The sequence below is a fragment of the Calypte anna genome, chromosome 15 (genome assembly GCF_003957555.1).
Source record: "Calypte anna isolate BGI_N300 chromosome 15, bCalAnn1_v1.p, whole genome shotgun sequence".
Taxonomy (NCBI): Eukaryota; Metazoa; Chordata; class Aves; order Apodiformes; family Trochilidae; genus Calypte; species Calypte anna.
In genome coordinates, this window is record NC_044261.1 from 6,498,687 (window position 1) to 6,526,191 (window position 27,505).

The 27,505-nt window shown below is 39.0% G+C and overlaps 1 protein-coding gene across 3 annotated transcripts in view; it reads left to right on the forward strand.

Moving 5' to 3' along the window:
- The first annotated feature begins 426 nt into the window (after positions 1–426).
- The window catches only part of ZDHHC8 (zinc finger DHHC-type containing 8), a 102,972-nt gene continuing 75,893 nt past the window's right edge, over positions 427–27,505 (forward strand). The window contains exon 1 of one of the 3 annotated variants that reach the window (XM_030460620.1): positions 427–673. In XM_030460620.1, coding sequence (XP_030316480.1) covers positions 570–673 — 104 coding nt within the window. In that variant the 5' untranslated portion in view covers positions 427–569. The remainder of the gene's footprint in view (positions 674–27,505) is intronic. The other 2 variants (XM_030460621.1, XM_030460622.1) reach the window with 2 other exon arrangements.

Consider the following 27,505-nt stretch of genomic DNA (forward strand, 5'->3'; position numbering starts at 1 on the left):
TAATGTTTCCACCCTGACTACTCCTGAATTCACTGCAGGCCCTGATCCTGCAATACGCTTCTCCTGAAGGGACCCTCTCCCTCCCAGGGAGCTCCCGGGCTGCTGCAGCAGTGCAGCAGAACCGAAGCATTTTTGCAACCAACCTCTAGAGCACTGTTAAAATAGCTTTAATGTCCCACAGAGAGCCTTGTGAAGCTCAGCAAATAGCGCGCTTTTTCTTCCTTCATGTAAAAGGGAGGGAATTGGCTCCACCCTGCCCGCAGGCTGCTCTGGCTCCGATCCCCGCGGCTCCGGCTCCCCCGGCCCCAGAGGCTCCGGTTCCCCGCGGAGCCGCGCCGGCTGCGCGCCCCCGTGTCCCCGCAGCGCTACCTTAAGGGGCTGGTTGACATCAGCCGAGTGGGCTGGGCGGTGTGGGTGGGATTTCCTGTGCTGGAGGTCAGCTGCTCCCCGTCCCTCTCCCGTTCCCTCCCCGCCGCCCGGGTCCCGCTCGCCCCGCGCCGGAGGGTCCCCGCATCCTCCCGGCTCCCTCCTCTCGGATTGGATTTACATAGTGATGTGTAAACTACAGGATGCCCAGCAGCACTGGAAAGAGGTTTAAACCTACTAAATACATCCCTGTCTCCACAGCAGCTGCCTTATTAGTGGGTTCGACTACTTTATTTTTTGTTTTCACGTAAGTACCGCTCTGGCGGAGGGGGGGGCCGGGCGGGGGTTAGGTGGCTGGGCTTGACAGCTCCTCCAGGCCCTGCCGCTGCTGGTCCCACTCCTTGCCTGTCTCCTGCTATCCCTTCCCGGCTTTGGTTTGCGAAGGTTCTTTAGTTTTCCGTATCATAAAATGAGTCTGACAGTCAGATCCACCATTTCATGGCACATAAACCCTGTCAGGCTCCTGCAGCTGCCGGCTGTGGAGATCAAAGATGCCAATGAAGCACAGCCCCCCACTCCCTCGGCTGTGTGAGCAGGGCTGGTGTCTGGGGGAGAAATGCATCCCCAGCCACAGCCACCCTGGTGCCCAGAGCGTGAATCCAGCCTGTGTTTTATCTGGCCAGGCTCTCATCTGGTTCAGGAGAGAGAGATGGCCTTTTCCATGAATCTCTCGTGTTTCAGGGTTTATCCTGCGGAGCCTTTTGAAGTGGAAGGAATCCTATGGATTCTACATATTTTTATGTAACTGTCCCTAAAAAGCTTGAGGATTTAATGAACAAATTTAGATTTCCTTGAAGAAGGGAGGGGGGAAACTTTTTTGCCTTCCTTATTTCCTCTTCTCTCTTTTCTTTCTCCCTTAAATGCAAAATTGAGTGCTGGGGGTTGGCTTGCAGATCTCCTGTAGTTATATTAATATGTGAGTGGTGTAGTGCTTTGGCTTTCTGTTCCCTCTCCCTTTACATGAACTTGAGTTATGTGGATTGCTAACCCTTCCTATTCTGGGGTAACAGCAGCTTCCCTGCAGAGGTGTCCTTGGTATTTTGAGAGAGATGCTACAAAAATGTGCTATAAAATGAGCTTTGACTAAGCTACTTTTTGGGGATGGTGGAACGATTGCTATTGGATAACATGATTTATTGTATCACTTCTTTTGAAACTCTGTTTTCTTTGTTTTGCCAATTCTAATTTTTAACTGATCTCGGTGAAGCTGTTAGAAGCAGAAGGCTGTGTAACAGTGGGAGTATGTCTGTGCCTTCATCCTTTTTGGTTTGGCTGTGATCTGATTCTCAGTGTTTCAAAACTGCTCATTACTGGAATGGTAATCTTGATGTAGGATTTCAGAATAAAATGCAAATGTTGTTTTGTCTAACCGTGTCTTAAATTGGAAGAGGTTTTGACACTGATTTATGCTCTTGACTTGCTGGGACTGGGTTTCTCATTGCTTGTTTTTAATGCTCTTGATATGAAGTACTGGTAAATCTTTTCAGGACATTATATGGCTCCAGCTGCATGAACTGGTACAAGTATAAGCCTATCATTCATCATTTGGGCATCTAATTATAGTCTGGCGCTCTCAGGCAAACACAAGACAGAAGTTGGCTTCAGTGATGAACTTGGTTGGCACTGGTGTTGTGACCATTCCTTTAAATGGTTTCCTAGTCAAAAAAAAAAAAAAAAAAAAAGTCTTAGTGCCAGCATTTCTTTTTCTGCCTCTTGAGAAATGGATGTGTGCTAAGGTTGTTTTGGAAGCTGTATGTTTGTTTTCACATGATATTTCAATGAAGAGCTGCAAATTGCTTTGTGATGTAAGACTTTCCTGGTAACACAATTGTTATTGGAACATCCTTTTGGCAGCAGGACATCAACTGAGATGTTCATTTTAGAATTTGTTACTGTACAGAAGAAGCAGTTGGCTTTAGTCTATTATTGAATCTCAGACTTAATTCTGTTTCCTCTGTTATCAAGTGAATAATTATACCCATAATGAAGTATTTTTTAGGAGCTCTCCATATTGTAACTTGGCCTGTGCATCTTGAAGTGTTGGTAAATTTTTTGAGGGCTGTCCCAGACATACGTTGCTGCTGCTGCCAAGTCTTGTGTGTAATAAAAGTAACACATATTTCAGCAACTGTTGCCAGGCAGTATCTGAAGTCCTGTCCATTCAAAAATACTCGGTTAGATTTGTATGGAATTGCTGTTGGTTTTAGACTTATGTGTAATAAAAGTAACACACATTTGAGCAACTGTTGCCAGTCAGTATCTGAAGTCCTGTCCATTCAAAAATACTGGCATAGATTTGTATGGAATTGCTGTTGTTTTTTATCCAGAACAGTCGGCCTTTGAATGAGAGCAAGTGGTATGCACATGGTCAGTGTCTTTTGTGTGGTGGTGTGTGTGCTTTTCCCTCTTCTGAGCATCTCAATTTTCTTTTTTTTTTTTTTCTACAGGCAGCATTTTATGTTCTGAAGATCTTTGTGTTATGTGTTATGTTACTCAATGCTGAGATAGACCTGAAGTTTTAGGGGTGTTGATTTGCTCATCTCTTTCGATGTAGATCTCTGAAAAGCAGCAGTTGAGGCATGACCTACAATTGCTTTAAGCCTATGTTATCATGCTTGTTTGTCATCACACAGAACTCTACTACATGTTTATTAAGTTCTTATCTGTGCCATTGAACTCTTAAGACTTCTGTGTCTGCTAATGAGCTAACCTGTGCATAAATACATGAAACTGGTGATGGATGGGACTTGGACCTTAAATTTTGGGAGCGTGTCAATTCAGCAGGATATTGGGGACTTGAACAACTTCAGTGCAGTGGAACTGAATAACAGGTTAGTATGTGTGAAAAAAAAAGGAATAATAACCTTTTCTAAAAACCACTTGTTGAATAGAAAACAATAATCCTTTTAGGGCAAACATTTCAAAGTGAAGTACAAAAATCAGAGGCTGCCTTGGCTTTCTCCCTAGATGTGTTTATGGGCTCAAGCCACATGTTATTAAGTGTCTCCTGCTAGATGAAAAGCTGTTTGAACTTGAAGGGTAGGTTTAGCTTTCTAGCAATGCAGTATTTATTTGTAGCTTTTGTCCAAACACCTTTTCTAAACATTGTACAAATAGTGTTTGAAATACACAGTGTCAGCCGTTAGTTCATGGTGATGTTGATCAGTGGTACTCATTTAATTTGGGAAATTTCCATTATAGATTCTCCTTTATTCTTTTTCCTCAGCTGACTATTTGGTTTCACTGATCACTGTTTTATTCCTTCTGGTTTTATGAGGGGGAACTAAACTATTTAGCTATCAAGATTATTGCCCAAAAAGGCAACTACATATTGCAGTTGTATTATCACAGGCTTTTAATTCTCCATATGTGTTCCTTTCATAATAAATAGACGCCTGTGAGTAGGTGGTCTAATTTGTCACAGTAGGAAAGTAAACAAACAGTAACTCTAAGCATTATGAAGGAATGTATCAATAATGTTATAAATAACGATTAGGTTAATTTACTTCTGTGAAAAATCAAATGGCATAATGGAGAAACAGATTTTATTAACATCCATCACAAGAATACAGAGTGATTCACTTGTAGTAGACCTAAGTGTATTTCTACCAAATTCTGTGTTCTTCATATTTTCTTATAAGGCTTTTTGTTAGAGATAACAATTTCACCTATTTCAGTGTTTTCTGGGCTCTTATGCCTTGGACTACTGGCTGGTATGATGTAAACCTTAGCATTTTCATACAAAGAATCTGACTTTTGAGAACTTCCCACCTTATAATTCAGTGTTAGTATATTTCTGATTTTTTTAATACTTTTTTTCCACATGCCATATCAAGGAATTGCTGGAACTGGTAGGGAGCAGCTTCACAAAGGATACATTCACTGAAAGCCATGCAGATCACACTATATAGAAGAAAAAGGGGTGTGCAAAAAGGTGTGCATCAGTTTAATCAAGTGATTTTCCAAACAGACTTCACAAACAGTACTTTCAAGTAGTGCAATTCAGCCCCCTTAATCTTTGCTTCTAGGGGGATCCAGAAAGTTGTCAATACAGGAAATTTCTGAAGGTATCGAAGTTCATTCTTTAGGACCCCCTCCCCATGTTTGTTATCAAGAAGAATATTTTTTATTTCTGTATTTTAGTAGAGGGAAAAGGAGATGTCATCGTTGGTGACATCTTCAGCTGTGGGATGCACAGCTATGTGCACACAGCATCACAGTGCCATCCCAATGCCCAACACGGGTCTAGTTTTAAAGGCAGAAGAGCTCAGTAGTGAAAGTCACTTCTGTCTGTGCACCATCCACAGCTGTAGTGAGTACAGTTTATGCCAGTAGCAACCTCATTTCTGTTTTTCCTTATGAGCAGAGATTAGGAATGTATGGAAATAGGAATGAAAGAGTGTCTCAGCCAGATAAGGGAGGGCCTCTCACCCTTTGTACATGAGCATACAAGGAGTTTTTCTATTTTTAAGATGCTTTCCAATATGCTAGTTGAAAAACTGTACATGTTTTTTCCAAGTATGTCACACATAAATCCTTTCATAAATAGAAACAATCTCTACAAAATTGTTCAAATGACATGGCAACATAGTTTGTTACTACTGTAAAGTAAGGAATGCTACTGTTCAATACACAAATAAAATGTAAATTGAGAGACAGATCTATTCAGCTATCTTGAAGTCTGACTTTTGCAGTTCATTATATTGGACAGTTGCTAATTATGCACTTATATTTTTGTGTAAACAACTTACTCTGTTATTAGGTGTTTCCTAGCTCAAGTCAGCTGTAGGGCCCTGCAGCATGGGGATCTATGTGAGACCTGTGAAAGATGACCTGTTCTTTGCTCAGTGCATAAGCTACAAGGAAACTTTTTAAGCCCTGCAGAGGAAAGCCATGAGTTTTGTTTTGCTTACTTTGGAATATGTCTGGAATAAATTAATAAAATAGTACAAACCAAGTTAGAGCATGAAGAAGATGTATACTGGATTGGGGAGAAGTGTCTTCAAGCTGAATCAGTGCTACACTTGCATAACCTGTGCAAAAGTGCAACACTAATTTACTTTGATGTCAGCCAGTAGATAAAAGACTTTTCTCACTAATCCAAGAGTACTGTTCATTTTGGCTCTACTGTTACAGAGCTACAATTAGTTGATCATTTGTCAGTGGGAGCTGCTAATCAAATTGAAAGAAAGAAGCATGGGGATTTAAAGAATAATGCTGCAGTTTTTATTGGAAATTCTGAATTACTGTTTTGCAAAGAACACCATAGATTGTAAAACCATAGTCAGCTTAGATCCTCTTTTACCATAGGAGAGAGAGGTTTGGGGATTGTTGCTAGGTGTTTGCAATAATTAATTAAAATGAGTACATCACAACATAGTGTATGCTACATAAATCTTCTGCCAGTTGCCAGTAATCTGTACTCAGAAAGAGGATTTAATTAGTCCTTGATTGTTCTTCTGCACTTACTAATGCAATTTAGCTAGATTTACTTCAAAGCTGTCCGAAGTGCCTAAAATTCTGCACTCTAAAGCTGTTGGGCAGACATTAGTGGGTACTTGGCTCTTTGTTTTTCTCAGGGTGGGTATTATAGAATAAACTGTACATTAAACTATACTTAGATATTGCAGTGGTTACCATGGTTTTCTGTTTGTGAAAGAATAACCACAGAATTTGTGGACTTCAAATGTGAAATCCTTGTGAAATACCTCTACTGCTGTGTGTTGAGATTATTCATTAACATAGAGCAGTGCAGCCAGGTGCAGAAAAAAGACCTCTTGAATTTTAGATCTAAACACTAAAGCAGCTGTTTCCAGTGCACATGGTGCACCATTTTGTTATGTACTTTAATATTTTGTAAAGTCACATAGTTGGGAAATGCTGCCCTTTGTGCAAGAGGAAACAAGCTCTCTGGAGCAAGGCAGGCAATATGAAGATGGGAATGCATGAAATGCAGATTTTTGTGAAGCCACATATAAAATTGTCATTTTTTTTAATGAAGGGAGGTATTCACAGAGGCTGACTATTTAATAATTCCCAGGGAAATAAGATTTGTATGTGCCACTTTGAAATGACTACTCTCCAGGAAACTCCTATACATACTCAGACTAAACTAATCACAGAATATTCTTAAATGAACAAATTACTTTCTTAAGTTGGAGAATATCAAAGCAATCCTGAAACTGCATAAATATATATGGGCTTTTATAAATGAAGTCAGACAAAGCCTTGCTCTCCTAGAATTCTTAAAGCTAAATTGACATTTTCATTAGCTCCCTTTCATGTCTTCAGGGAAATAATCCAATGTAGTATCTATATCAACACAATTTAAGTACAGTGCTGGGAATAAAGAAAGCTTAGACATTTCTATAAACAAGTATAATTTTAATTTAAACACAGGTCAGTCACAGAAATGCTTCAAAATGTAAAGGTTCAGCATAAAACTTTTTCTGCCTCCTCTGATCCCAGTCAACTGGGAGAGGCAGGTATTTTCTTACAGGAAAACACTTCATCTTCCCTTTTTCAACTAGTTCAGTTTCAAACACTGTTTGGGATTATTTTCGTTGTATATATCCTCCCTTTCATTCTTTTCTCTCATGAGTGAGATCTCATTTTGCATGTTTAGCTTTCTTTGAAGAGTAATGTTTGCTCTAGCAATAAGACTCTCCAGATGTGTTATGATCTAATAACCCTGAGCACCAGTGGTTAACCCTTGTCTGCTGTCAGCAGCTTGCTGAACCACCTCCCAGCATTTGATTATGGAGTTTCTTGGCTCCAAGTGCCAGGAGCCATTCATAATGTTGGTTCTGACTCTCTCAGTGGGGTTTGTATCTGGCATTTGGCTTGGGAATCATTGCCTGAGACTGTTTCCCCATGGAAACACAGTTAACTTGACTTCTCCAGTATCCCGAAGGCCCAAGGGGGAACAGGGACTTGGGGGTGTCCTGATGTTCATCATCATGCAGCCAGACCTGTGCTTTTCACCAGTAAATCAAGCTTTCAATTTCTTTTAATTCTCATTTCTCCCTTGCACAGTACACAAGTCTCACTTTATGTTTTCTGTTTGAAGATCTTGCTGCAACCCTTGTTTTATTGCCTGGCCACATGAAAGCAAATTACTTTTCTAACTGGCTGCTTTTTGAATGTAGATTGAGGTTTGTGGTCCAAGTTGGCAATCTAGGTATATTTTTAGGGGCTGTACAGACATTACCTCTGTCCTTGTGCTTACATCTGTGGTTCATGGAGATCTGTAGGATGTAGTTTGGATTTGGCCTGACAGAACTAATTTTATTTTGTATTCCATGGTGTGTAGTCCTTATGTTGCCCTGCTTAAAAATTATTAGCCAGACAACAAAAGCATGAACTCTTTTCTGTACATGTGCATTTCTGCTTAAACAATCTTGTCTCCTTTCTTAACTGCTAAGTGATAGGAATGGATTCCCCATTCTCACAAATTTATTGGATGAGAAATGTTACTCTGGTCCCTAAAACTGCTACAGGTAGAGCCATAAATAACTGTGAACAGAATATGCCTGTGGACCCTATTATAATGTAGTAATATAACTTCTAATTCATATACTGCAGTTGAAGCACCTACATAAGCAAAGGGTATTAGTATTTGCCACATAAATTTCAAAGTGCCAAAGGCAAATGAAGATTAAAGTAACAGGACTTGCTGGGTGTGGCCATTAAATCAATGTTGGTTTGGGCTTTTTTGTTTTTTGTTGGTTTGTGGGTTTTTTTGTTTGTTTGTTAGTTTAGATTATAGAATAAAACTTGTAGTCCATGTCCAGATGTGGAACTATCAGAAAATGGTTTTAAGAAGCTGGGACATAGTGTAAGACAGGTGGACACAATGTTGTTTATAACATTCAGAGGGTTGGTTCCTTGAAATAAGATGGTTCTGGTTGTGTCATCTTTGTGTATTTTAAGAAAATGGCATTTGATTGATAAATTGCAATGACAATACATTGGTTAATGTATTGATAATACAGTAAAGTATAGTGTGTGTATATATGTGTGTGTGTGTGTGAACTTCAGGCTAATGTCCTGTGAGCCCCAGACTCAATGGAGATCATTCTTTGAGAGAGAGCCTCTGAAGATATGGTATATTGTAGAATTTCTTATCCATATAATGTCAGTTTGGACCATCCTCAAGTGCAAGGGAATGTCATGCAGCAAGACTGTTTTGTTTCTTTAACACTTCAAACTATATGAAAGTATTAATGTGGAGATATGTGTACTAAACCTTCATTGTCTGTCTTTAAAAGTTTAATGGTAACATTGTAGTCTTAAAATTTTCATTTGTATGCCGTTCCACAATGGCTAATTACTTTTGCCAAATATTTTTTTCTTGCATTGTATTACAAAGGCTAGTGGGATAAAACTAAACATGATTTCTATGGTTTGAGAACTGAAAAATTTATGATCCCTTCTCTAGCCTGCTGTGTTTGATTTATAATTCATATCTGATAAAATAGAAATGCACTTCTGAGCCAGCTATTGTCTTTCCATTTACTGTCTAGGTGGGTTTTTTTTAATTCTTCCTTTGGTTGCCAGACCCATATTTTCTTCACTTATTGTTTCCTTCAGACTCTTTATCCTTTGTAGTATCTGGCCTGCATCGACCTTTCATTGACTTGCATTGACCTTGGACTCCATGGCTGCTGTAGCAGACCACTGCCATGACCCTTGACTTTTAGCTCAACCTGAATGCGTGGTTTACTCTTTCATAGGCACTTGACAGCAGAAGGAAAGGGAGAAATGGAATGGAGAAATACAGTGGGCTTAAAGTGTCATCATCAACTAATTATAGCCACTTCCCATCTCAAGGAGAGACAGGGTTCTAGTACTTACAGTCACCCTGAGTATTCTGGGGCTTTCTGGCTCTCGTGCTGGGCTTTTTTTGGTGTTTTCAGTCTCTCTCAAGAGGTGACTTCCAGATCAGGCAGTTCAGGTGGCTAAGGATTTTTGCCCAATACACATGCACAGGGTGATCCACTGCTTGTTGTAGCCTCTTCTGAAATACCAGAGTAAAGGAATTCAGGGCTATGAGACACAGTTCAAAATCTAATTTCCTCTGTTGACCTGGGATGGCTTTTATGGCTTTATGGAAACTTCAAGTGCTCTCAGTGGGTCCCTCTCTTTATTGTGACTTACACACATTTGGCATCCTCTCCAAAGAGGATAACAACAACATTTCCATCTTCACCACTGAGCAGTTCTGTATTCTTAGTCTGAATTTACTTGATTCAGAAAAGTAAGGAGTATTGGGTCTGGTCAATAGGGAAAGAGATGTCTAGTGATTTGCCAGTTATGTTGTCCAACCTTGTCATCTTCTGTACACAGTAGTCCTGTTTAGTGGAGTGAAGCACTGGATCCTGTTTGTTTGTGATTTGTATGTTTTAGTTTTTTTCTTTCAGATGGGTGTTATTTATTTTTGTTTGCTTCAACAGCTTCAGAACTGAGGAAAAGCTATTTTGAGTGTAATATCCACTTGGCATTAAAAAAAAGTGTCTCTTCTTGCCAGTTTTCTTCTTAGTTCCCCTAGAAATACTTTTCTGTTGGGCTGCTTCTGCCATTGTGTATGTTGTGATATGTTTTCCAAAACAGCAAACTATGCATGCACAATGGGTGGATGCCTGCATGTCTGATGAGGGATTGATTCCCTTGGGCATACAAGTCCTGCCAAATCTTCAGTTAGAAAATTTAAGGTTTTGATATACATTCTTTTAGTCCTAGTTTGGCCGCTTTTTAAAGATGTTTCTTTGGAGCAAGAAATGATGTACTGTGACTTTTGGGTTTGGTTTTTTTTGGGGGGGCTTTTTGGGAGAGGGGTTTTGTGGGTTTTTTTGGGGGGGGGGTTGGGGACCTTGGGTTTTTTGGTTGTTTTTTTGAAGCTTGTTTGATTTTGTTGGGTTTTCTTTTAAATAAGGGGGAGTTTACACTTTTATTGAGATAGTAAATCAAACAGTCTGCATCTAATTTAGACTGCTCCCCTTAGTTCCCCTCTCACTCTTTTAAATAACTTGATGAAGCTGTAGAGGAACTGTACAGATGGGATGAAGCTCATCTAAAGTTAGAAGCCAATTCTGATGCCCTGATATGCCAATTAAAATCTTAGTGCACAGTTACCATTTCTTCATATTCAAGTGACTGCATGCTTTGTTCAGATCCCTTGGGAGGGGGCTGTTGGCCCTCCTGGCTGATAGTTACATCTGAAACCTCTATCATCCTGTATGTCCTGGTCTGTACCGTTCTGAAAGAGGACAAGATCCTGCTCCATAAGTTAAAAGTGATATAAAAATAAATAAATCTTTCACCTTCCTCTTGGAAATGAATGAATCATTTTGGTTAAAGCCTTAAAGTAGCATAAATATTTTGCTTTAAGGGGAGAGATAGCAGAAAGACTACAGCCTAAGTTAATTTACCAAAGTGATTTAGGATGGAAAATAACATGCAGTATTGCTATATATCTGTGCACTTCCAGTGCCATCAACCTGAAATTCCCATCAACTTTTCCAGTGGCTGATAGTCTTTAGATGCTTCTCTTCACAGTTTTTAAATTGGACTTTTTAATTTTCAAGATGTACTGAGCCTACCCTCTGAAAGTCAGTCCTCCTCAATCTGCTTCTTCCATACGCTGAGTCTTAAAAGGATCTTGTTTTCTCTTTATTTTTTTTTAGTTCAGAAAATGGTGATTCAAAGTAAATTTAGTTAACCAATCTGCCCTTGTTTAGTTGGTAGGGGCCAGGTTGGAAAGACAAAGGCATAAGATACTCCTGTTGTGAATTAATCTTGTAATGGGCAACCCCAAATGAGATGTATCTAAGGAAGAAGCTGCAGAGTGGTAAGGGATGTTCTGATTTCCTGTGACAGTAATACAGAAGAGATTTTATTTTCTCTCCAATAATATAAGAACATTTGACTATTCCTTCCCTTGCTTTACCTGTGATATTATGAAGGCTTTTAGAGAGAAGGTGCTGATCTTTACTTCGTGCTGTGGTAGTCTTGTCCGGGTCCATGATCGGAAAGCAAAATCCTGTCAAAAGTCAATAGATCCACAATGAGTTTCCAAATTATTGGTAGTATTCTACATGCATATTAGCACCTCCTTTGTGCTTTCTTTTCATTTAACTATGTCTTGGAAAGAGCCTTCTAAAAATGTAATCAATAAATGAACACCAGATGGCTGCTTCATGAAGCACACTAAAAATGCAATCATGTATTCTTTGTTTCAAACTTAAGAAAACAAAAGAATACAAGGTGAAAGTACTGTATGTTCAGGTATGTTGTCATGGCCTATTTTATTTATATATATAAAAAACCTGTTATAGCTATTTGTGTTCTAGAGTCCAGGATTCTTTGTCATTCTCCCACAATGTGACAATAATCCACACTGCATATTTCCATGCAGATACTACAAGGTATTTTAGGTACATTATATTTTAAAACATTTATCTGGAAATAAACTGCCAATCTCTACTTCTGGATGAGCCTTAAAGGAAGATTCAGGCCCAATAAACCAGACTTGTTTCAGTGACAATTCAGCATCACTTCACTTGCCATGTATGATCACCCTATCAAGTGCATCCTGCTGCGATGACAGTTTCCTGGAAACTCTCCACAGATCCATTGGAAGTTGGCTGAGCCCCAGCTCCACAAATTAGTGGTCATAAGAGACTGTTTGTAGGTCACAAGTCTATCCAATTTGTAGACGTGATTTGATTCTTTCTTTAATTAACACTTCAAAAAGTGTGTCAGCAGAGTGCCAAAAAGACAAGAAATGATCAGCTAAAACATTTTATTGCAACATATGATGCCATTTCATATACCATAGGAATATGACACTTAGATATGGCAATATTTTTTCTGTTACTTTTGTTCATTTTATGTTCAACACTAATTTAAAGTATCCCAAATAATTTTCAGAACAAATTCTTTGGTTTTGTACTGTTCTCCTCAAATCCCTCTCTTTATCCTGAATTCCCAGAAAGTGCAGTATCTTAGTGAATTTAAAGCCAAAATAATTAACTTCTCCCATTCAAAAAATAAAATTCAGTAAGACTGCTTTCCATGCAGTGTCTGTGGTCGGAAGAGGTCATTGGCAACAATAATGTAAAGAAGTACAACTGTAGTACAATTGATCCTTTGTAGATCTTGCAAGTAGTTAGGATTAATAAAATCTGGCTGGCTGATTTTTGGTTAAATCATCTCTATCTCCTTTTTTTTTTCTTTTTTCTGAACTGCTGTTTTCTAAGTGCACTGTATGAGACTTGTCATTCCTTTGGTATTATTGCAAGCGTAGTTAATGTCAGGAGGGAAGCTTTAAAGAGCACACACAGTATTTTAAATGCAGCAGTTTCTAATGCACCCTAGCTGATGCTTCATGTTGTGACATCTCTTATCAAGTCGACAGTTTATGGCTTAATATTTTGGAAATATTCTGGGCAGGTAGATTGTGCCAGGTGCTGGAGCTATCAACATAGAGCCAGCTTTGAGTCTGGACTTCTAGTGCTGATGGTCCTGTACAGAGCAGGTTGGGTGAATTTGCATTCAGGATTCTCCCCTTACCCTACACTAGTGGGCTGACCTTGCTTGGCTGCCAGGCACCAACTCAGCCACTCTTGCACTTGTCTCCCTCAACAGGATGGCGTAGAAAATAAGATGAAAAGGCTCATGGGTTACGATAAAGGTAAGGAGATCCCTTACCAATTACCATCAGGGACAGAACAGATTCAGCTTGGGGGAAATTAATGTATTGCCAATTAAAATAGGTTTGGATGGTGAGAAATACAAAAAATAAACACCTTCCCTCCAATACCCCTTTTTTCAGAGGGGATGGGGAATGGTGGTTGTCACTCCATGGCAGTCCCTCTGCACAGGCTGCAGGGTGGGTGTCTGCTCCAGCACAAGCTGCAGGGGGTTCTCTGTCCCAACACCTTCAGCACCTTCTCCTCCCTCCCCTCACTCACACCTGGGTGCTCAGGGAGCTGTTTCTCACACTTTTCCCCTCAGTCTGTGTGGGTTTTGCCCTTAGCTCTGCTTTCCCAGAGACAGCACCGGGCTGGCTGAGGACACAGCTGTGCCGTGCGCTGGGGCTGCTGGAACCGGCGGGAACCGCCTGCGGCCGGCGTGGGGCAGCGCCTCTCCTCACAGTGACCCCTGCAGCCCCTCGGCAGCACATTACCCTGTAAGCACAAACCCCTCAAAATCACGAATTTCTACATAGTTTGAGCAGGATTCTACATTTATGTGAACGTTTACACACAGGGAAGGATACTGTGACAGAACAACGGTAGTAAAGGCAACAAGAAAAGGGCTCTTTGACCTTCATCTTTCTCAGCAGCCAAGGTCAGTCAAGCAGAGAGGAAAATGTTAATTTTTTTTCTGCATATGAACCACTTGGTTTTCAGTAGCTCCTCAGGAAAATTATCGAGTGTGAGAGTGCAGCATTGGCTCATGCTGATGATATTCCTCAAAATATCCATTGTGATTCTGTGTCATGTTAATATGGCTGCTTCATGTGTAATTCACGTTAATGCCACTTGAATGGCTTCCTTAACAGCTTCTTTGTCATGGTCATGGGAGTCCAAACTAGGAGTTTCAAGCACAAGACACAAACATGGATCAGTTCCTGTGCATTTGGGAGCTGCTGGTGAGAATGGTCTTGGTGCTGGGAAAGCTGTTCTGTACCAGCTGTAAACTGTCCCCACCAAGAGGTCTGTCTGCAGGGAGTGATACTTAACATCAGAAATGAACAGCATTAATTCTGACCATCTTTTTGAAAGCTTGATAACCTCATGGAAAACTCAGTGCTTTCTTTTGGTTTTAATGCCTGTTGAATGGTGGTTTTCAGTTAGAGCTGAGATCTTTAGAACAGGCTTTCCAGAGAATATCTGACTCTTCCCCGTGGCCAAGAATAGTTTAAAAGATGTAGATCCTGCATACACTATTATCCATGTAGTAGAGGGACAAAATATGAAACTTTTACCACAGTTTTCTAGGGCTATGGCTGAGTAACTTTGACAGCTGTATCCTGTTACTGGAGAGGAGAGTACCAGAGAAAGGGGTGATCAGGAATAATAATAATCTGTCAATGTTACCAAAAGTGACTTAGTTAATAAGTTCTGTGAAAAATGGCAGAAATACTAAGGCTTAAGCCTAGTTCAGTTTTTTCTTTTCCTGCCATGAAGCACTCCATCATAATTGTCTTTGCTTATACTACACCTGTCAAAAGATGACACTGTTATGCACTAAACTCAGCAGGTGTGACTGCATAATGTTTAACCCTGCCAGAACGGAGGTGATGTGTCCATGTTTTAGTTTCTTGCCTTAGTCTACCAGCTTTTTTTCCCCCTAATCTAAAGATAATGTGAAGCAGTAACAAATAAACTGTTTCCTCTTTGTCTAATGTTTGATAATGGAGTTGTGAATTATTCCTGTGTTCCTTGTACAGGTATCATCTTGGCACTGTTTTTGCCTGTTGCCAAGATATCTGGTGGGACTGCTTGGCTTCCTAAAGAAATAAGACTTTATTGTATTAATTCATCTTTCCGTTCTTTCCATTCTCATCTGCTAATTCCATGACCTGTTTCTATCAAGTTCAGTAAGTTTACTGCAACACTTAAGATGAGAGAAGAAATTTGGTGCGTTGGCATGGGAAAGAAATCATTAATTATTACCTTGTTGGGGGAATAAGTTCCATGTGAACTCAACAGTTATATCTGGACAGACCTCCAAGTTTGCCAGGTTTCAGGTATGATTTCCCATGTTTGCTTGCTGGGGTAACTGGAAGAATTTCTTTAGTCTCAGAAGATAATATTCTTATGAGGATATCGAGGAAACTGATATATATATATATATATACAGAGGCAGTATAAAAAAGGGAAAAGTTGTGAAGAGTGTAAGGAGTGATTGTTGGGGTGGGGCTGATATTGCACAAGGACACAGGATGAGTATCCACAGGAGGGTTTTGTTCATCTGCTCATGAAATCTGTTGTTTCATCTTAGTATAGAGGAGTTCTCAGCTCACCTTGTGTAATTAGAAAAAAACCACACTGGGTGTAAACCCAATTGACTGTCCTTCCTTTGCCACTTGAAAAATACAGGAGAAATACTTTTAATGTCTCTGTTTATTTTGGTACCGTATCCAGACTGCTGCAAATATGTTTATAGCACAGCCTAATGAGCTGAGGCTCCTGTCTAAGATTCCAGTGCCTCATAGCTGGACAGAAAAATGTAGTGCTCTCTGAATGTGTTTATGTCAGACCCTGTCTTGCTCTAAGACTTGATGCCATGAGAAACCGCCTATTTAATGCCATCCAAGCTAAGCTTGAGCAGCAACTGTTGGTCAGCATATGATACAGAGTGGTCCTAGTGTGGCATTAGTTTTCTTCTGTGGTACTCAGATTTATCAACACAAGGTCTGTGTTTTGAACATCACCAGTTATATTAGGTAATCTGTATTTAAGTCTGATGACTTCATGGGAAAACATTAATTTGCTTCCTACCTGTGAAGCACTAATTCCAGGACAACTTGGAAATCTGGCTAATATTTTAGATGCAAGAAACTTGAGTGAAAATAGTGTTATTTACATTGGACTGGAGTTGTAAATCTGCTGTGAGTGCCTGGAGCATAATTATGTGAGGTATAAATTGTTCTTTAACATCCTGATGTGTTTTCTACCCTCCAGTGCAGTGGTTTTAATCTTTACTTCTCACACTTCCATTTGAAAAGGAAGCACAATGACTTACTGTATTAACTAGAAGACAACTTTGGAAACCATACTTTTTGATAAGAAATATATTCCACAACAGGGAGACAGATAGCAAAGCTTAAAAGAAAACGTAAGATTGTTCTAAAACACAACAATTAAACTTAGCATGGAACAGATAATCTTGATAGTTCAAGATTGAAGTTACTGGGTTGAACTTTCTGCTTGAAGTCACAGTTGGTACCCAAATGGTTTAAAAAGCCAGTTTGTCACACCTGTTCTCCCTGCCAATGTGAATATTCCACTGCCCCAGTTATTCACAGCTTGCAAGGAATTTGATGCTCACTCACCCTTTAGTCTCCATGCTCAGACCGTTGGACTTGTCAGCTCTTTCTTCCTGAAATCAAATTATGCTGAAAAGTTGTCATTCTCTTTCCTTGCTCTCTCAAATCTAAAAGCCCACTGCAACAGCTTTATTGCAATTAATAGTTTTCTGTTGGTGCAGGTAGGGTAGAGTATGGAGAATTTTGCTGCAATGCATGTTGAAAAGGAACCAAACAGCAATGTTTTCTAGTGTGCCTCTGAAAAATGCCTACCTTTTGATCACTTTTAGATCTCCTTTAGTGAAAAAGTGAGCATTGGCAATGAACTCTTAAGGCTAACTGGAGAACAGAATTGATTGAAGTGTAGAATAACTTTTCTGTCAGTGCTTTGGCCAGCCCTGCTTAATATGAGTAGTAGTTAAATACTTTTGAATTTCAACAGAGTGTAGGCATTTTAAATGGTTTACAGGTTTTTTAAAATACTATCATACAGCATTTTAACTACTTTTTTGAATTACAACTGGAACCAGTATCTTCTGAACCTGCTGTACTTCTCTCAGTAGGTACAAGAGTTGTTGCCTGGATTATATTGAATCTTTGAAGCCCAAATTGAATTTAGTGAGTCTGGTTGGCTCATTTAGCTACTTGTTAGCAAAGCATAAAAATCCTGCTGGAGCAAACTCATCCTTTGCTTTCAAAGAACATTCCTGTGCTTTATTAGCATGTTGATGATTGTTTAAGCAATCTTGTTCTTAAGCAATCTAAGTTCTGGGTTTTAGGGGTTGAATATCCTTGCATGTGCATGCTTGCTGACTTTAATAGGCTACTGCCTGGTTGAGGTTTTTTAGTGATAAGCTGTGTGGTGCAAAGGGCTTGGTTTTCCTTGCTCTGCTCTATGCTTCACACTTGTTTTTGCTGATTTACAGGACAAACCTGCACAGGAGGGTGGAGGAGCAACATATAAGGTGAATCTGAGTGCTTTGGTCACTGTTCTGAATCTTCATTTGGCCTTGACAGTTTCAGAAGGATGCTCAGGGACCGGGCAGAGAGATTTTGCTCCCTGGAAATGATTCTTGAGAGACCTTCCTTTGAAGTCCTTGGGCAGTAAGAGAGAGCCAATGCTGTTACATCCTGTTGGGTTGTTTTTGGTTTTTTTTTTCTGGGGTGAAATACGATCCAGAGTGACCAGAGACAGGTGGACTGTGTCAGAGATCCAAAAGAAGAGGCTAATAAAAATTCAGATCCTAAGGCTTAAACATTTTTTACACATGCCAAGCTATATAAAAAGCCTGGTTTGTATTAGCTATTTTAAAACACGTTAGAAAAATTAAATGACTCTCATGTCTTTGTTGCTGACCTTGTTCTTTATACAAGCAATTTTATTGATTTAAGGTAATGCAAAGGAATATTTTGAATTTTAGTGGAACTGATGTCTGTCTTTGTGTCATTCTGAAAGAATTATGAAGTCTTGAATAAGTAAATAATGCGAAGGTCTGAAGTTGTCTGATATTCAATAAAAACAAGAGATCTGGTTACATTATGGGGTTTTTGCATACTGGGTCTGTCACTGAACAGCAAATGTATACAGCACAAATTAAATTTTTTTTTCAATATTTTAACCATTTTCTTGCATCTGTGATACAATAACAAAATCTAAGTGATAAACTAAACTATAGTGATTACTGGTCTCGTTCCTCTGGCTGTTTGAGCAACTGATCTTAAGTGGATTCTAGTATGGTTTGAGAACAGGATTTCTGTGTCGTAATAGGCAGCTTCTTCAATCACTAGTGTGTACTGCATGATTTTTATATTCTAGTGCAAAACTGGAAAATGCATGTCCTCAAAAAGTTGTTCTTAATGAAAAATGCAGTTTGCTTGGCTGGAAGCTTGTCTGGTTTTGTATCTGCTTTGTGGTGAGAAGGAGTAAATACTTGGCCTTGATAAGCTCTTGTGCCAAGTGTTCTTTTGAAAACAAATGAAAAAAATACTATGGCTCATAGTTATCTTCAGTAGGGACTTGTCTGGAAAACAAATAGGACTTCAAATTAAATAATTACTCTCCATGGAGGGAAAATCTGTAGCACTTCTCTTTTGTGTACTGTTTTGCTTGCCCAGTGCTTCAGTGTTACACTAAAATCTTCAGAGCGTCCTGGTTTGGGCTAGGACAAAACCAGGATGCTGTTGGGTTAATCAGTGAAAAAGGTTTTCATTGATTGCTGTGGAAAGAAAAGGAGTAACTGGTTTAATTAAGTCAATGCTGTGTATGTCTAGAAGACTGACTATTGATCTGCATCTTTTTAATTAAAATAAAGACCTTGCAATTTTTGTAAAACCTTGGTTCCTTCCTCACTGGTTTGGATAGAGCTTCACTGATTGCCAGTGTGCCCTACAAAGCAGCTTCGTTTGGCAGGCCCTCAAACCACAATGCCTGGGACTGACTGGGATGTGGGCACAGAGAAGTAGAATACAGAGCTCCAGCTGGGGCTCAGAGAACAACTATGGCATGAAGTGACACTTTAATTTTCTGCTGTTCATTTCTCCATTTGAGTAGCAAGCTTGTCTGGAAATCAGATGACTAAAGATGTAGGAAGGCAGTATTTGTTCTACATACCACTTTTTAAACAGGTGCTTTCAGAGGGGCAACCCTTCCCTCTGACAGTTGTAACTCATGACAAGCCTGAGAAACAGGAGCTCCAAGGTTTGATTTAACATCTCTTTTTACTCTTTTTAGCTTCTGTTATTTCGCTCTGTCAAAGTAGAGCAGATCACCTGTCCAAAGTGGAGATTTCTGTGTTGATGCCTAGGCTTGGATTAGAAGTAGGAAGCTGTCCAGCTTTGAACTGCAGGAATAAAAAAATAGTTGTAATGTAGCCCTGTAAAAAGCAAGTACTTTCGGATGCTTCTCAAGCCCTCTGTCAGTCTTTCCTGTCTCTTAAACTTGCTTTCCTCACCTCTGTGTGAAATGCTTCCAAAAGTAGAAAAACTGAACAAATGAAATATAAACTATTTTAATCTTTCCTGGCCACCTTGGATACTGTGTGAATAGGAGGAAAACCACAAAACTTCAAGCAGTAAAATGGATAGCAACCTTAGGCTCTTGGAGACAGAAACAAGGACTGACATTACTAATAACTAATGGTGCCAGACATTGTTCAGTGATGAGCTGAAGTTGGTTTACCCACTGCTGCTTCTGAAAAAGGTACCATAACTTCTCCCCTGTGGTAGCCCTTTACTCCTTTTGTTTGCCAGCAATAGTCTTCCTGAAGCAAATGGTTCTGGTTTTCATCCAGGTGTGTTTTCCCTGACACAGTTTGCTATGTACCAGCAGCAAAGAGGGTTGGGTTGCTCTCTCTGCAATTGCCACTGAGGTTGTCATAAAGTTTTTGTGAAACTATTCCCTGAGTCTCCCTTGTCCCTGTAATCACTGTTCTATCAATTAAATGACAGGTTGCAGTGACGAGCCACCTTAATTGTAATTATCCTCAGCACTTGCATTTTAGGACCTTAATTTTTAATTCTGTGAAACTAGCCCTTTGGGTCAAGAATGATGCTTTACACTGAGGGGTTTTATGTGTGCTTAGGTTAAACCAGAATGATGTTAAAAATATTTTGCCCGTTGGAAACTTTACAGGTTCAGGATATGAAATGGGACAACAGGTTGGGTTTTGTGCTAGGCTTTTTTCTGTCCCTATGAAGACCTTTCTAAATTTGGCCAAGTTTTAAAATCTCTACAAAGAGCAACAGGGTTTGTGTTCAGTGGCTGATAGGTTCATCCTCACAGAGCATGGTCTGCTCCCTGGGGAGCTCTGCTACCTGCAGTGGGACTCCCCTGTCCTGTGGAGGAGATGTGGGGCAGAGAGGGCACTTCTTACTTCACCAGGTTTTGGGTCTTGATGCCATCAGAAATGAGAGCAGAAATATTTAATCTTGTGTTTTCTCAATGCTTTAAATCAGGGAGCAAGGCAGGGGAGGGAGGGAAGGAAAGCAAAGCAAAGAGCCTGAAAGCAGCTGGGTAAGCTGTTGTCAGACCAACTCGTAGTGACTGCAGTCTTAGTTTTTTGAAGAGCACTGTAATATATACTTGCAGCTTTTATCTCTTGACCACTACCAGCTTCAGCTTGTCTCCACTGCAGCTTTCATTGACAGCAAAATGCCAAGGTCCCTGGAAAGTCAGGTTCTGGGCGACAGCTTTATTTTTGGTTCTCACCCGCAAAATCGGACTAAGATGGAGAGATTATAACAACTCCTGGGGTGTTATAATGATAAATGCTAATGTTAGCAAAACGTTCATATGAAGTTAATTATAACAGAACATCCCAGAAGGAGAACAATTCTATATTGAGTACAGAATGTGCATAGCATGCAGAAAATATGGCCTGAGGCCACACGTTGGCTGAGTACAATGAAAAGAAATACTTAACAGCTACCTGCTCAGCAAGCATGCTTAAAGTAGCAGCAGCCCTCTAGGGAATAATGGCAATTAAGAGATTAAATTTGGGCCCTCTTGTTACATGCAAGTGACTTTAAAGATTCCTTTAAGTATTTTTTCCAGCAGTCCAATTTTCTGAGCACTTGCCTTTATTCTGGAGTTTTAACTTTAATGTTTTTTTATAATATGATGGTGAATATAAACTGTCAGTGTCAGATTGCAAAATCAAGAGCTGGACATAGGGCTGTTTTTTTAGTAATGTATCAATTTTATCAGTTGTTAGTTTGAGAAAGATGAGAAATGCCATATTGTATCTACAAAGAGGAAAAACTTCCTTTGGATTGATTTGGGTTGTTTCAGTGCCTTTTTCCTCTTGTTGAAATAATCACAACTGATCTCAGAGCAAGGTAGAGATGTTATTGCATGCAAAAATGTGAGGAAAAATACTTGCTTCCCCAGGACTTACAGTAAAGCCTATTAATCTTAGCACACAGCCTATTTTTACAAGTAGAATTATGGGTTTCAGTTTGTTGTGGTCACATTTCTGCAAGACTATCTTGGATGGTTCCATCTTCCATCTCTCACTTCTAAAAATGGGATCGTATGATGTATTAAGCAGTAAGCAGTATCATAAATTTAAGTCATATTTTAAGAACAAAACCTGAGGCATCCTTGCATTCTCTATGACTGTTCAATATTTCATAAGTCTGGCTCTTTTGCAATCTTTTATGACTTTGAGTTGTTTTGTTTTAATTATTCGAGTTTAAAAATTAATATTTTTAAATTATTTCAAATAGTTTGGGTGAAAGTAAATTTTTCTTTGAAATAATTTCAAGCATAGCAACTAGTTGAGACAGAAATAACCAGGATTTCAAATTCATGCATGCAAAGCTATTCATCAACTGAGTAAATCAGTCTGTGATGGAAGGGGTACTCACCATGCCTTGGTGGGACCATAAACAAGGAGGATATTGTGTCCTAAAAGTTCTAATGAACAGATTTAAGATATCTTTTTTTTTTCTTCTAGTATTTTTAACTGTGATTATGGGAAAAAGAAAAAAAGGAAAAAAAAAAAAGAAAAAAAAAAGAGGCAAACTCTGTGTCTCTCAGCTTGTGTCATAAGGCTAAATAATTTCTTGCTTAAACGTAATTCCCCTTGTTTTTAAAATAACTTTAGAAAATGTTTTAGAATTAAAATTATATTGTATGAGAAAAGACTAATCGGGTTAAAAGTTTGGTAAAAATTTGGTTTTGATGAAATTCTGATTCTTAAAAATTACTAAGGAAGGTACTTTCTTCCAGTAGGAATCAAAAGGGAGTTGGTGACAGCAGTGGGAAGGGTGGGCAAGAGTAGAATGAGAGGACATATTGCTGGGAAAGTGATTACTGTGCCAGTCAGGAGTAGTATAATTAAAATTTCTTTATTTTATTGCATGAAAGAGCTTGGGAAGACAAGAAATTCAATTTTTTTATATTTAGATGTCTGTATATTCTAACATTTGTTGGTTTGTATCATGAGAATTGTGGATTTGTCTGTATTGACAGCTGTCGACTCTGTGTCTCCTTATTGCATAAGCAGCAAACCATTTGCTTTAAGCTTTGTAAGTCCCTAAAGGACAGAAGGAAATGTTTGGACTATTTATTTTGAAAGATAACTATTGCTTTAAGCAACCCCTCAAAGCTGGCACTTGAAATTGACACCATTACATTGATTTGAGTGTAAACATATGATAAACGTTATGATATTGAAAAAGAGCACTTACTTAGTCTAAGAATGTCTGTTGTGATACAGTAACGAGTTGTAAATCATGCTTGCTCTTGTAGGAGCCCTGCTGTTTTTTCTGTGTATTAAAAAATGGGTGAAGGGTTCAAATTTTGATTGTTTGAACTCTAGCTATTTGAGCAGTCAGGGAAGGATAGTTCTACCATGGGATGACTTGGAAGCTTCAAAATTTGCTTTTGTGTTCTTGGAAAGAAAACTTTCAGAATGAAGCACAATATCCTGTAAGATAACAAGCTACACTTTTGATTGTTGTAGGGTTTTTCAGTGAGACATGTCTGGAGCTTGGTCTCATTTTAATTTCACAGAAACTTAAAACCTGCTTCTGCTTCAGCAAAAAAGCACAACTACTCTTGGTCAGTGTCATGATCTCCAATACCAAACTGAACTAAACTAAACCTCACCTTCTCTTCAGTAAGGTTTATCATCATTTCTCTTTTTTGTTGCTTGCTTTCCTCCCTCTTATGTAATTTATTTGTTGAAACATAAAAGCCCAGTAAATGTTAAATCATCGTATCAAAGAAAAGTTATTCTAATCTCTTTTTGCAGGGGAGGAGGAGGAAAAGAAAAGAAACTTATGCATATTCTACACTTAGGAAAGGATTTTTTGAGCAACTTTTCATGTTGCAAGTAAATACAAACATGCAGATGGATCATTCTGTATGCTTTCTTGTCTTTTGCATGCTGCGTACTGTACATGTAGAGATGTTTCAATGTTCAGCACTGCTTAGCCCTCCCCACCCCCTTTTTTTTGCTTTTTGAAATTGAGTAATAATTCATAACAGGATATGATGATGATGTTCAGTCTGGCCACACCTAATCAGTGCTGGGACACACTGACTTCATTCATTTGTAGGTGTGGTGATTATTAGTTTGTCACCGCACCCTGGAGTGTTTTACTGCAATCAGAAAGCCCTTCAGCTGAAGGAAACTATCACTTTTCTAGAGGAAAAAAGGGTAACTTTCTTCTTCTAAAAGAACTCAGTTCCAGGAACGTATAGAATAAAAATTTCACAGCCTGCAATAATAATTGAGCTTGCACCAAATATACAAAGAATTGCATGTCTTTTTCCATTGAGTAACTGTACCTCAATATTTAAAAGCAATTATCTTGGTTTTATGGTTATGAATATTCATCAAATCTTGTGTTGAATGGCTGAAGGGAGAATTTACATTTTTCCTCTTCCTCTAGCAAACAGAAAGGCTCATTTTATTGTGTGAAGTTCTTTGTGGGCAATCCAGAAGGAAACTGCCGAGTGGAAATATTTTACTTTTTGCCTGGGAGGTTTTTCATAGCACAGAGCAACAGTGGAGGGTAAGAATAAAAAGAATTCATACATATTTCTCCTGAATGTTGATGTTAATTTGGTCTTGAACATCAGTTGAGAAAACTTTTTTTGCCTGCTGTTACAAGAAGCCTCTATCTTCATAAGAAATATTTAAAAATAGCTGTTGTGCCTTGCAGAGCACCAGAAATGCAGCTGATGAATGAGCAGACTGGAGTAATTTAAAATTCAAGCTTGCTGGAGGGATCTGGACTAGGAGGCACTTCCAAGTAATTAAGTTAGCAGGAAAGACCCTTCTAGAATGGTGTGAGGGATGAACCATGTTAAGACATGCTAGTTTCTTACTGTGAATGCAGCTATGCTACTAGAATTATTTCCCTTGGTTCTAAGTAGGGAAATTCATTAATATGAACCATCTTGAGGTGTGTATTTCCTGTGAAAGCAGCAGAGGAGAGAAAACTCAGGTTAAAGCTGGCTTGTGAACTTGAGGAAAACACCAGGAGACAAATCATAGAATTTCAAGACGTGAAGAGATGTGATATCAATCATGTGGCCACCCCAAAGGGTATTTTGCTGTATCTTTTACTCTGACCTTCATCCCACCTTACTGCTAAGCCAGTGCTTAGATTCTAGAAAAGTGCAGGGTAGCTGAGCAGTGAGGGGCTGAATCTCCCTAAACAAAACTTACTGGATCTCTGGGTTAACTGAGTTTCAAGTGTGGTAGTCAGGGGTAGAGGACTTCTATCAACTTGGTAGTCCTGTATTTGTAGAAGAAAAATAAGAAGAGGACTAAGAAAACAAAAGTGAGCTGTGGTGCTGGTCTTCCTGTGCATTTTTGTGTCTTTGTATAATAATCTTTTTTTTGGAAGAGTCTTACAGCTTTGATGATGGGGAGATCTTTCATTTATTGCTGTTGAAAATTTACTTCTGTAGACACAATGCTAAATAATCTTTCCCAGGTCCTGACATCTATAGTGTCCTTTCACTGTAAAGTTTATAAAGGAGGGAGAGCATGTTTGCATGGGCTGCCTTGCTGCTTGGCACGGATAAGTCCCAGCTTTTCATTTTTTGCTTATAAAACGAAATGTAGAAGCCATATATGCTTGCCATACACATTTAGCGTATTTAAAGGGCTGTTTTAATAACAAGTGGATGAACATTGAGTAATAATGGTTGAAAGCATAGAGAGGTAGCAACAATTGAACTGCTTTGAGGCAAAGTAGTAGTATTTATAATGGTGTTGATTTCTCTGTATTTAAAGTGTATCTACATTATGATTGAGTGAGTGGGCTCTACCACTATAAAGCCTCCCTTTTCCTTGCAGTCAGCTGTTCCCAGCTGCCAAGTTGTTTCATGCTATTCTTATTCATGGGAAATCCCTTTTCCTATTAAGAGAATGTAAAAGAAGCCAAGATCTCCTCCCCTTTCTTCCAGCCATAAGGTTGTGTCCAGCTCCTCTGCTGCAATTCTTCCATCAGAAAAAGGAAGGCTTTTCATGTCTGAATCTGCCAGGTGGAGCCTGTGGTGGAGCACAGTGAAGTATTCTGAGCAGTGTTCCCCCAGTCAATGTTCTTTTCAGGAATCTTGAATGGCTGGAGGAATTAAGCAAAAGGTGCTTGCACACATCTGGAAGATAAGATCTGGTGGGTGCTGTGTAGTATTTTGGATGACTGCCACTTTTTAAATGCTGCAGGTCCCGTAATGCCTAAGCTTCAGGTAATTTGGTCATAAAATTAACTCTTGGCAAAGATGGCTTTCTTCACATGAAGTGTTTGTGCTACCCAACTGTAAATCATAGGTGTTTCCTGAGCTACTGGTATTTGGTATAACTTGCAGTTTTCAGTCTTCTTTTTTTCTTTTTTTTTAAATAATTTTGTATGTCTTATTTCTCCATCAGTGTAAAAATATTGTCTGGAGAGCAATAAAAAAAAAATTAAGGAGCCTCACTGTGCTTGTATAGAGAAGGCAGGAAATAGACCTCCTAAATGTGTGTACAGGTGTGACCATAAAAATGGTAGAATGCTATTCTTCATTTGAAATGAGTTATTCTAGTGAAAACCCTGGAGTACCAGAATATTTTCAAACTGTGAAAAAGCTAAACTTGGCAAGGCTGCAGTTTAGAGGCCTGACAGTTCTCTAAACCTTCTCTACCTTGTTTCTGCTGTCTAGGTTAACTGATGCAGCTTTTTTTCCCCTTAAGTTACTGAAGCATGGTGGACCAAAGAAAGCTCATCTTTTGTCTCCACTTGTGAATTTGCCTTATTAGGAAGTAATTGGATAATTTTATACAATTATGTGACTAACTTTAGACCTTTTCTTGTAACCCTTTTGTCTAGAGAAACAACAAAAGAATTCCTCAGCCACAGGGAAACAGGAATGTCGTGCTGCTTTCTTTACTTCTTTCTGGTGTATCCCTAATCAAGGACTTGACTGAAGGCCAGGGAATGGTCTGACTTATTTTGCATTGCTGTTCAACAGCACAAAGTGTGGAAGGGGTTTGATTCTGGTTTTTGTGAAGTGAATCCCCCCAAAGTTTGCAAAAGTAGGCTGGCACAATCTCCTGTTTGAGGATGAGGATCCTTTTGGAGATCCTCTCTTCTTCTGGATGTGCCTCTTACAGATGTTGCCAGTCTGTTACACCATGCATCTCTTTATGGGAGATGAACTGGTTTTAACATCTGCACAAACTGTGCAGGTAAGAAGTTCTCTCTCTTCTTGAGGCTAGTTCTGATTATTTTGTCCATGGAAACAAGAGCTCTACAGCAAGAGCTGTTTCTCTTGCAGAGCTATAGAAATAAGACAGCTTAACAGCACATTTTTTAAAAAAGTGTACTTTAAAAAATGTTTTCTGGAGGGAAACTTCATATCAACATCTTCCTCCAGGGGAAGGAGTAGAGGTGCTACAATACTCTGATGTTTAATATTCAGCTGACAAAATGGCATCACATTTATATGGAAAATGTTGTGATACACTTATGGAAGGCCATACACCTTGCCAGTCACTGTGCAAAGTTTTTGCCTTTTTATGGAAGCTAAACAATATTTTCTTTGAGAGCATTTTGTCTAGTCTTTGGCACTTCACTTAATGTTGGAAATGCAACAGTTTCTTTCCTAGGGTGTACTTGATTTACTGTGATACCCTATTATTTAAATATAGGAGCACAAAGAATGTGTTTGTGGGAAAAGGCCCTGCTTTAGAGCAGGACTGTAAATCGAGTGAATAGGTGCATTATGGGGAGGCTGTTTTTTCAAGATCTCTAACAGACCATGGTTGTAAAGCTTTCTGAACAAATTAAAAGAAAACCCTCTATATATAAGTGGAGCCTTTTGTCCAAGTTACTACTTGGAGAAATATTTCGTTTGTATAATCTAAATATGTTACTAATTAAAAAGGATTTTTACTATTTTAGGTTGTCAGAAATTGTGTTAATAAGTTTGTATTTATTAGTTCAGTTTATAGATAACAGGACAATAAATCCCCTTAAATAAAACATACACAGGGATTTTTTGTGCATGCTCTCAAGCTACGTTTAGGGTACATCAGT